Here is an 11,697-nt window from a genome sequence, read left to right as displayed (position 1 = left end):
TTCAGCACAAACCCGTTCAAGATGAGACAAACAAAGAGTGTACAGCAGGGGTAGTCAAACTCAAATACAGAGTGGGCCAAAATTCTAAACTGAACAAAGCCGCGGACCAAAGATGAACAACTTAACCTTTTAATTGGGACCCAAACAAGTTTTGCATTGAATATTGAACAAGCAAGGCTTATATAACTTTATAGTGACATGCAAAATCCAGTTTTGGGTTCTGGGTATTTGTTCTGTTGTGTTATGGTGCGTATGTTCTCCCGAAATGTGTTTGTCATTCTTGTTTTGTGTGGGTTCACAGTGTGGTGTAACAGTGTTAAAGTTGTTTATACGGCCCCCCTCAGTGTGACCTGTATGGCTGTTGACCAAGTATGCCTTGCATTCACTTGTGTGTGTGTAGAAGCCGCATATATTACGTGACTGGGTCGGCACGCTGATTGTATGGAGGAAAAGCGGACGTGACGACAGGTTGTAGAGCAGGGGTGCCCACACTTTTTCTGCAGGTGAGCTACTTTTCAATTGACCAACTCGAGGGGATCTACCTCATTTATATATATCATTTATATTTATTTATTTATGAAAAATACATTTTTGTAAATGTGTTTAAGGATAATACAAGCATGTGTAACACATATAGATGTCTTTCTTTCACAAAGACAAGAATATAAGTTGGTGTATTACCTGATTCTGATGACTTGCATTGATTGGAATCAGACAGTAATGATGATAACGCCCACATTTTCAAATGGAGGAGAAAAAAAGTTGTCCTTTCTGTACAATACCACATGAAAGTGGTTGGTTTTTGGCATCTAATTCATCCAGCTTCCATACACTTTACAAGAAAAACATTGGCGGCAAATTCCGTAGCTTGCTTGATTGACATTCACGGCACCCGAGGGTCTTGTGAGATGACGCTGGCTGCTGCCAGTTCATTATTATGAAAAAATGACAGAGAGGAAGGCGAGAAACACTTTTTATTTCAACAGACTTTCGCGCCGTCCCTTCCGTCAAAACTCTAAGGGCCGACTGCACATTTCCTATCTTCACAATAAAAGCCCTGCTTCATGCTGCCTGCGCTAACAAAATAAGAGTCTCGGAAAGCTGGCGTGCACAAGTGATGTGCACGCCAGCTTTCTGAGGGATCGCTTGTGCACGCCAGTTTTCCGAGACTCTGTATTTAGTTAGCGCAGGCAGCATGAAGCAGGGCTTTTATTGTGAAGATAGGAAATGTGCAGTCGGCCTTTAGAGTTTTGACGGAAGGTACGGCGCGAGAGTCTGTTGAAATAAAAAGTGTTTCTGGCCTTCCTCTCGGTCATATTTTCATAATAATGATCTTGCAGCAGCCAGCGTCATCTCACAAGACCCTCCGGTACCGTGAATGTCATTTAAGTGACGTCTTGGTGAAGATTGATGATCACTCATTTTTAGGTCTATTTTTTTTAAAAGCCTGGCTGGAGATCGACTGACACACCCCCCGCGGTCGACTGGTAGCTCGCCATCGACGTAATGGGCACCCCTGTTGTAGAGGATGCTAAAAGCAGTACCTTTAAGGCACGCACCCAATATTGTTGTCCGGGTGGAAATTCGGGAGAATGGTTGCCCTGGGAGATTTTCGGGGGGGGGGGGGGGGGGCACCGAAATCCGGGATCCTCCTGGAAAAATCGGGAGGTTTGGCAAGTATGAGAATTATCGTTGAATGCGGTGATACAGCGGCACTGCCACTCTATAATACCGGCGGGCCAGCTCTCATGTTAATTTATTATTGCCTCTAGGGCCAAATGAAATTACACGGGGGCCAGAGTTTGACACCCATGGTGTACAGGGTCACAGAACAGGAACGCTGATGGCTCGCCACAAGCCGCCTCGTAAAAGATGGGAAAAATGGTAAACGCTGGGGAAGGATGAGAAAAAAAATACAATCTAGACTGGGCTTCTAAGGGGGCCCAGTCTGGAGTGGGGAAAAACCTCCACAGCAAAGAACATACTGTATACATTTTACAATACATCTCCAGATGTCTAGCAACAGAGGGGAGGGAGTTGGGGGCCATGGTGGCAGGCTGCAGCTGTCAGGCGCTGACCATCCTTCCATCACCCCTATTTGTGTCAAGGGTGCTGGATTTGCTTGCACAGCCAAGTGTTTCTCGACAGGATGGAGAAGTACAATCATGAAGGATCCGACACATGTCAGTCAAGCCCCTGGGGTTGTTAAAAGGACAAATGAGGGCGTGAAAGTACTCAAGGAACAGTCAGAAATACCTGGAAAACGACCCCTGTCATTTCCAATGTACTACGCTTGTATCCTGGTACCAACTCTAAAGGTCCACGAAAATGAGAGTCACAGGGAGGAATTGGTACATTTCACATTTGAATCAATGCGGTACCAATTCCGGGTACATGGGAATCAGAATCAGAATCAGAATCAGAAGAGTTTTTTTTTATTGCCATTGTTTGAGAACAAGGTTCACCAACTAGGAATTTTCCTTGGTGCAGTGGTGCAACATAAACCACATAGAACACAGGATACTGTAGACCAGGGGTAGGGAACCTATGGCTCTAGAGCCAGATGTGGCTCTTTTGATGACTGCATCTGGCTCTCGGATAAATCTGAGCTGACCTTGCTTAACACAATAAGTAATGAATAATTCCACTTGTAATCACAGTGTTAAAAATGATGTTCAAAATATAAAACATTCTCATGCTTTTTCATGTTCAAGAACATGATTAATGGTAAGAAGTCATTTGTTTATTATTGGTTAGTGTGGGGCTTGTCCTCCTGGGGGTTCTTCGGACCACCAAGAGCTTGTTTTAGGGTTACAATATTGTTTTATTTTATTTTTCTCTCAGTTGCTTTCCAGTAATTGTCTTTTTCTCTTTCGTCCTCACCCGCGCTCTGGCTCCAGCCCCAACCCTGTCTCTCCTCCTGGCTGCTGCTTATAACAGGGCGACAGGTGATTACATAACAAGGCCCAGCTGGGCCATCTACGCACCTGTCGCTGATTTCGAGGCCGGGCCTGGCAACATCCTGCTTTGCTGCAGGCCTGCAGGCCACTCCCCCTCCACAGTTAGCATCAGAATAACAATGTTATTATAAAGAATAATAGACCTATTATACTCTGGAAATGTTGGTCTTACTTAAAAATGCACGTGTTTAGTTGTGTTCAGTGTTAAAAAAAATATTATATGGCTCTTAGGGAAATACTTTTTCAAAAAATTTGGCTTCTTGGCTCTCTCAGCTAAAAAGGTTCCCGACCCCTGCTGTAGGAAATAACGTGAGCTTATTTTAACAAAACATCTTAGGGTACATGAAACATATGTTTATTATTGCAAGTTTGTCCTTAAATAAAATGTTGAACATACTAGACAACTTGTCTTTTAGTAGTAAGTAAACAAACAAAGACTCCTAATTAGTCTGCTGTAACATATTGTGTCATTTATACACCTATTATTTTGTACATATTATGAGGGACAAACTGTAAAAATTAATTATTAATCGACTTGTTCATTCACTGTTAATATCTGCTTATTTTCTGTTTTAACATGTTCTATCTACACTTCTGTTAAAATGTAATAATCACTTATTCTTCTCTTCTTTGATACTTGACATTAGTTTTGGATGATACCACAAAAATTTGGGTATCGATGCGATACCAAGTAGTTACAGGATCATACATTGGTCATATTCAAAGTCCTCATGTGTCCAGGTCATGTATTCACTGACTTTATAAACATAATATAAATTTAAAAAATAATAATAATACCTACTCATTGGTTAGAGTGTCCGCCCTGAGATGGGTAGGTTGTGAGTTCAAACCCCGACTGAGTCATACCAAAGACTATAAAAATGGGACCCGTTACCTCCCTGTTTGGCACTCAGCATGAAGGGTTGGAACTGGGGCTTAAATCACCAAAAATGATTCCCGGGCGTGGCCACCGCTGTTGCTCACTGCTCCCCTCACCTCCCAGGGCGTGATCAAGGGTGATGGGTCAAATTCAGAGAATAATTTCGCCACACCTAGTGTGTGTGAAACAATCATTGGTACTTTAAACGTTAGTATCGACTAGATACGCTTCTGTACTTGGTATCATTACAGTGGATGTCAGGTTTAAGGACCGGGAATTTGATTCATTATTATTGCGGTACTAGGGCTGCGAATCTTTGGGTGTCCCACGATTCGATTCAATATCGTTTCTTGGGGTCGCGATTCGATTATAAATCGATTTTTTTGATTCAACGCGATTCTCGATTCAAAAACGATATTTTTCCCATTCAAAGCGATTCTGTATTCATTCAATACATAAGATTTCAGCAGGATCTACCCCAGTCTGCTGACATGCTAGCGGAGTAGTAGATTTTTTTTTTTAAAAGCTTTTATAATTCTAAAGGACAATGTTTTATCAACTGATTGCAATAATGTAATTTTTTTTTAACTACTAAACAAACCAAAAATATGACTTATTTTCGGTATCGGTTGGGGACATCTCTACGCTGCTGATCCGCCTCCGCTTGGGATGGTTTCCTGTGGACGGGACTCTCGCTGCTGTCTTGGATCCGCTTTGAACTGAACTCTCGCGGCTGTGTTGGAGCCACTATGGATTGAACTTTCACAGTATCATGTTAGACCCGCTCCACATCCATTACTTTCGGTCCCCTAGAGGGGGGGAGGGGGTTGCCCACATCTGAGGTCCTCTCCAAGGTTTCTCATAGTCAGCATTGTCACTGGCGTCCCACTGGATGTGAATTCTCCCTGCCCACTGGGTGTGAGTTTTCCTTGGCCTTTTGTGGGTTCTTCCGAGGATGTTGTAGTCGTAATGATTTGTGCAGCCCTTTGAGACATTTGTGATTTGGGGCTATATAAATAAACATTGATTGATTGATTGATTGGTTTTATCTTTGTGAAAACATTGGACACAGTGTGTTGTCCAGCTTATGAGATGCCATGCAAGTGTAAGCCACTGTGACACTATTGTTCTTTTTATTTTTATAAATGTCTAATGATAATATCAATGCGGGATTTTTAATCACAGCTACGCTGAAATTATAACAAATATTGATACTGTTGTTGATAATATTCATTTTTGTTTCAATACTTTTGGTTTGTTCTGTGTGGTGTTTGTGTCTCCTCTCAATTGTTCTGTTTATTGCAGTTCTGAGTGTTGCTGGCTCAGGTTCGGTTTTGGAATTGGATTGCATTGTTATGGTATTGCTGTGTATTGGTTTGTTGGATTGATTAAAAAAAAAAAGAGAAACGATTCTGAATCGGACAACGTGAGAATCGCGATTCAAATTCAAATCAATTTTCCCACACCCTTTTGGGGTTCTATACTAATACCAGTATACAGTACAAGCCTATGAGATAACAATGTTGTGTTTGTGTCCCACTCCCAGGTACCTGGGCATCACGCGGCCTCTCACCTACCCGGCCCGACAGAACGGTCAGCTGATGGCCAAGATGATCCTGGGGGTGTGGCTGGCGTCGGCGTCCATCACTCTGCCTCCTTTCTGCGGCTGGGCCAAGAACGTCCACAGCGCCGGCGTGTGCCTCATCAGCCAAGACTTTGGCTACACCATCTACTCCACGGCCGTGGCCTTCTACATCCCCATGCTGGTCATGCTGGTCATGTACTACAAAATCTTCCGGGCGGCCCGCAAGAGCGGCGCCAAGCACCGCTTCACTGACCTTTCCCGCCGCGAGCGGCTGGAAACGGTGGCTAACGAGGCGCTGCGGATGCAGGGCCTGAAGCCTCCCGGCGTGGCCGAGGAGTGCGCCGCTTTGTCCCGACTGCTGAACCGTGAGCGGAGGAACATCTCCATTTTCAAACGGGAGCAGAAAGCGGCGACGACACTGGGGGTGATCGTGGGGGTCTTTGCGGTGTGCTGGCTGCCGTTCTTCATCCTGTCCACCGCCAGGCCCTTCATCTGCGGGGTGGAGTGCAGCTGCGTGCCCATCTGGCTGGAGCGCACGCTGCTCTGGTTGGGCTACGCCAACTCCCTCATGAACCCCTTCATCTACGCCTTCTTCAACCGGGACCTGCGCTCCACGTACCGCGACCTTCTCCGCTGCCGCTATCGCAACATCAACCGCCGTCTGTCGGCCGTGGGCGTGCACGAAGCCCTGAAGGTTTAGACCACGCCGACTTGTACTGGTGCTCCTCCTGGGATTGATCACAACGCTTCTGACAGAACGCGAGTCACTCGCTGAGTACTTCAGTGAGTGAGAGATAGACCCTCGGTTAGGCTCTTTTTGGGAAACAAAACATTATTGTGGAGTCCCGGCGTCGATCACGGGGAGACGAGACAAAGACAATAGAAGGCAAACAATCGAAGTGTATTATAAAAGTGTATGTTTGACATTTGAGCACAATGCAAACCAGGACCTTTCTGCTGAATCGGTGCTTTTGTCCGTCACCAGGAAATCAATGCAGGATAGAAGTCTACACTTGAAAAGATACTGGAATTAAATTGCATTGTCTCCCAGCTTACCAAAATATTGATTTTGCCATGGAAACATTGATATATTTTGCTCCTGAGTAGTTCTGGGTTCGATACTGCGGTTGGGATCTTTCTGTGTGGAGTTTGCATGTTCTCCCCGGGACTACGTGGGTTCTCTCCGGGTACTCCGGCTTCCTCCCACTTCCAAAGACATGCACCTGGGGATAGGCCCCTCCCACCTCCAAAGACATGCACCTGGGGATAGGCCCCTCCCACCTCCAAAGACATGCACCTGGGGATAGGTTGATTGGCAACACTAAATGGTCCCTAATGTATGAATGTGAGTGTTAATGTTGTCTGTCTAACTGTGTTGGCCCTGTGATGAGGTGGCAACTTGTCCAGGGTGTACACTGGCTTCCACACACACACACACACACACATATATATATATATATATATATATATATATATATATATATATATATATATGTGTGTGTGTGTGTTTATATATGTGTATATGTATACAAATATATATGTATGTATATATATATATATATATATATATATATGTGTTTATATATGTGCATATGTATACAAATATATGTATGTATGTATATGTACAGTATATATATATATATATATATATATATATATATATATATACATATATATATTTGGGTTAGGGTTATATATATATATATATATATATATATATATATATATATATATCACAAAGATAAAATAAGTCATATTTTTGGTTCGATTAATAGTTAAAACAAATTTACATTATTGCAATCAGTTGATAAAACATTGTCCTTTACAATTATAAAAGCTTATTACAAACATCTACTACTCTGCTTGCATGACAGCAGACTGGGGTAGATCTTGCTGAAATCCTATGTATTGAGTGAATAGAGAATCCTTTTAAATCGGGAAAAAAATCGTTTTTGAATCGAGAATTGTGATGAATTGAAAAACAAAAGAATCAATATTAAATCGAATCGTGGGGACACCAAAAGATTTGCAGCCCTATTAGATAACAACTCCCAGCTGGGCAATCTACTCACCTGCCGCTGGCTTCGGAGGGGTCCTTACACACCTCGCTCCGCGGCAGGCATGCAGACCACGCTCCCCTCCACTGGTGCATTGACAAAGTATTGAGCAAAGGCTGAACATTTACGTGGATGTGATTTCTATTTTTTTTATTTTTATCAAATGTGGAAACTTAAAACATTTCATAAGGTATTGTCTTTAGAAATTTGAGGAAAAAAATAAATGTATTCCATTTTGGAATGAGGCTTTAACGTAACCAAATGTGGAAAAAGTGAAGCTTTCCGAATGCATCGTATTGTTTTGTTATGTTGTGGAATCGTGCATTTCTTGTGAGAGTTTCGACTGGTAAATAGCACCGATTTGGTAGAAGGGCTCATTTCTTTCTTACGCTAAACATAACTTTGTGTTTTCTACTGTGCACTTAAGTCTCAACTGCATCACTTCATGTACAAGTCAAAGTTTCAAAGTGGTCCCGTCACCAAAAACACGGTTCATGTTTCACAAATGTGATTGATAGTTACGGCTTGCAATGTGGGTCAAACCTGGGAAATCCTCCCTTTTTGGTTTTGACAAAGAAAAAGTAAAAAAAAACGGTTTGTAGCCTGAAACCGATTCTCCCCACGTTATTTTTCTTTTTTAGAATGGAAAGGACACCATAGCTGTTTCCGTGAGAGTTCCATGTTTCCCACACTTGACTGAGTTCTTTCCACTGCTGTTATTTTGTCACGCCACAGGCGGCTCGCTGACCTTGACGACACAGCAAGGAGACTTTCAAACACTTGACAAGGAGAATATTTCTCACAAACTGCTTTCCTGAACAATTATCTCCGTCGTCGTTTTTTTTTTTGCAAACGAGATTTGATCGACCGTTACTTTTCCGACTCGTTCCAACAGGTGTCACAGGCCGGCTGTCAGATTCTACCTCGACTTTTGACAACAACGCACATTTCCTCCAAACTTTTGAGACTCTTATCTGACGTTTTATTTTGGTCATCAGCCGCTCTTTTCCAATGGTTGTCAAGTGGATAAAGAAGTGCTCTGTGATTGAAGCACTGAGTGGCATCCCCTTTGTAAATAAAGAAGTCCCTGGTCATCATGTGCTTGTGGTCTTGGCTCATCCTCACATTTTTCTGTCTCATCTTCAAAGTGCAGAGAATCCGTAAAGATTGCTTGCATTGTTGTCATCCTGATACCAGCTTGTCCTTATCTCCGTTTATTTACACCATGGAACTGTGCTTATCTTCACACCGAACCCAAATTGAAACCAAACATCTCTATTGCTTGCACGTCCAGAGGTGGGTAGTAACGCGCTACATTTACTCCGTTACATCTACTTCAGAAACTTTTGGCTTAAATTGTACTTCTAAGAGTAGTTTTAATGCAACATACTTTTACTTGAGTATATTTATAGAGAAGAAACGCTACTTTTACTCTACATTTATCTACATTCAGCTCGCTGCTCGCTACGGATTTTTATCAGTCTGTTAATGCACGCTTTGTTTGTTTTGGTTTGTCGGACAGACCTTCAAAGTAGGATCCATCACATGCCTGCGTTTCACCAATCAAATGCAGTCACTGGTGACGTTTGACTCCGTTTCACCAATCAAATGCAGTCACTGGTGATGTTTGACTCCATTTCACCAATCAAATGCAGTCACTGGTGATGTTTGACTCCATTTCGCCAATCAAATGCAGTCACTGGTGATGTTTGACTCCATTTCACCAATCAAATGCAGTCACTTCTGATTTTTGACTCCATTTCACCAATCAAATGCAGTCACTGGTGATGTTTGACTCCATTTCACCAATCAAATGCAGTCACTGGTTAGGTTTGACTCCGTTTCACCAATCAAATGCAGTCACTGGTTAGGTTTGACTCCTTTTCACCAATCAAATGCAGTCACTGGTGATGTTTGACTCCGTTTCACCAATCAAATGCAGTCACTGGTGAGGTTTGAATCCATTTCACCAATCAAATGCAGTCACTGGTTAGGTTTGACTCCGTTTCACCAATCAAATGCAGTCACTGGTTAGGTTTGACTCCTTTTCACCAATCAAATGCAGTCACAGGTGATGTTTGAGTCTGTTTCACCAATCAAATGCAGTCACTGGTGACGTTTGACTCCGTTTCACCAATCAAATGCAGTCACTGGTGATGTTTGACTCTGTTTCACCAATCAAATGCAGTCACTGGTGACGTTTGACTCTGTTTCACCAATCAAATGCAGTCACTGGTGACGTTTGACTCCGTTTCCCCAATCAAATGCCGTCTCTGGTGACGTCTGACTCCGTTTCACCAATCAAACAGAGCCAGGCGGTCACATAAATTTTATTTAGATTTTTTTAAATAAATTTGAACATATACAAACAGTTGAAAATATTAATCAAAGTAAGTACAAAAACAGTATAAAAACTGTACAAAACAGCGCCAGGGGGTTGTAAATTCAAAGTAACTAAAATAGAATGCAAAAAAAAAATATATATAAAATAAACAAAGTTCAAAGCCATAAGCTCACTCAATCTCAGTAAATGACTTAAATTTGGAACACAGCATCATCGTTCTCACAGCTTTTTGGTTGTTAGGGGTAGAGTGTTTTAATGTATCCAACCATCCATCCATTTCCTACCGCTTATTCCCTTTGAGGTCGCGGGGGGCGCTGGTGCCTACCTCAGCTACAACTGGGCAGAAGGCAGTGTACACCCTGGACAAGTCTCCACCTCATCGCAGGGCCTGTTTTAATGTAGAGTTCTAAATCTTTTTTAAAGGCACAAAAAACAGTTTGGGTATTAAGAAACTTACATTCATGAATATAAAACTTTGCCAATAGTATAATGAGCTTGCAAAGGTAAAATTAATTTTCAAATTGGTTTTCAATACAGTGTAAAACCTAATATATATTATTTAATATATATTATTGTTTTAGTTGCTTAAGAGATATTCCTGGCTCTGAATTTGTTCATTGCTATTTTTATGTTTTTGTGCATTACTTGTTGCCTTCATCATTAAAGGAACAGGTTACTCATCAGTTACTCAGTACTTGAGTAGTTATTTCACAACATACTTTTTACTTTTACTCAAGTAAATATTTGGGTGACTACTCCTTACTTTTACTCGAGTAATACATCTCTAAAGTAACAGTACTCTTACTTGAGTACAATTTCTGGCTACTCTACCCACCTTTGGTGACGTGTGCCAGCTATATAAAAGGAAAATGGGCAATAATAAAGGATTTTTTAAACCATTTGTAAATATTTGTATTTACCGTATTTTTCAGACTCTACATCGCAGTTTTTTTCATAGTGCGACAAATACTCCGGAGCGACTTAAGTGTGAAATTATTAACAAATTACCGTAAAATATCAAATAATATTATTTATCTCATTCGCGGAAGAGACGAAGAAAATGTCAGCAATCGTCACACACACGTCAACCAATAAGAATTCGGCGGGGAGGGTCATGGCAGAAGTGCATTATGGGTCATGGAATGCTAACTGCTATATGCTATATGCTACCGCCGTAGCTATTAAAATGGATCATTTCAAGGTTGGCAGTAACTTATAAAAACTGAGAAGGGCTGAACAAAACTGGCACCGAAAAGGAAATCAATGGACTGGACTCTCACTATATTATGCTAGATCAGTTTCACGGCCATTGGACTGGTCGCCAGGTTTGTCATTGTCATCCCATCGGGAAGTCCTGTGGGGAGTGCTCAGAGAGTACGGGGTATCGGACTGTCTGATTGTGGCGGTCCACTCCCTGTATGATCAGTGCCAGAACATAGTCCACTCCCTGTATGATCAGTGCCAGAACATAGTCCACTCCCTGTATGATCAGTGTCAGAACTTGGTCCGCATTGCCGGCAGTAAGTCGGACACGTTTCCAGTGAGGGTTGGACTCCGCCAAGGCTGTCCTTTGTCACCCATTCTGTTCATAACTTTTATGGACAGAATTTCTAGGCGCAGTCAAGGCATTGAGGGGTTCCGGTTTGGTGGCTGCGGGATTAGGTCTCTGCTTTTTGCAGACGATGTGGTCCTGATGGCTTCATCTGGCCAGGATCTTCAGCTCTCACTGGATCGGTTTGCAGCCGAGTGTGAAGCGACCGGAATGAGAATCAGCACCTCCAAGTCCGAGTCCATGGTTCTCTCCCGGAAAAGGGTGGAGTGCCATCTCCGGGTTGGGGAGGAGACCCTGCCCCAAGTGGAGGAGTTCAAGT

General features: G+C 42.4%; 2 protein-coding genes across 2 annotated transcripts in view; both read left to right on the top strand.

Moving 5' to 3' along the window:
- Positions 1-6,845, top strand: part of LOC133556825 (5-hydroxytryptamine receptor 7-like) — an 89,803-nt gene extending 82,958 nt beyond the window's left edge. Inside the window, exon 2 of the mRNA XM_061907130.1 lies at positions 5,387-6,845. Within this exon, the coding sequence (XP_061763114.1) occupies positions 5,387-6,125 (739 nt within the window). The 3' untranslated portion in view covers positions 6,126-6,845. The remainder of the gene's footprint in view (positions 1-5,386) is intronic.
- Positions 1-11,697, top strand: part of LOC133556840 (cytoplasmic tRNA 2-thiolation protein 1) — a 627,421-nt gene that overhangs the window by 477,754 nt on the left and 137,970 nt on the right. The gene's annotated exons all lie outside the window — the stretch shown is intronic.

Source organism: Nerophis ophidion, linkage group LG07, assembly GCF_033978795.1.
Source record: "Nerophis ophidion isolate RoL-2023_Sa linkage group LG07, RoL_Noph_v1.0, whole genome shotgun sequence".
Classification (NCBI taxonomy): Eukaryota; Metazoa; Chordata; class Actinopteri; order Syngnathiformes; family Syngnathidae; genus Nerophis; species Nerophis ophidion.
The sequence above is the reverse complement of the archived record's forward strand: the minus strand, read 5'-3'. Positions and strand labels throughout refer to the sequence as shown.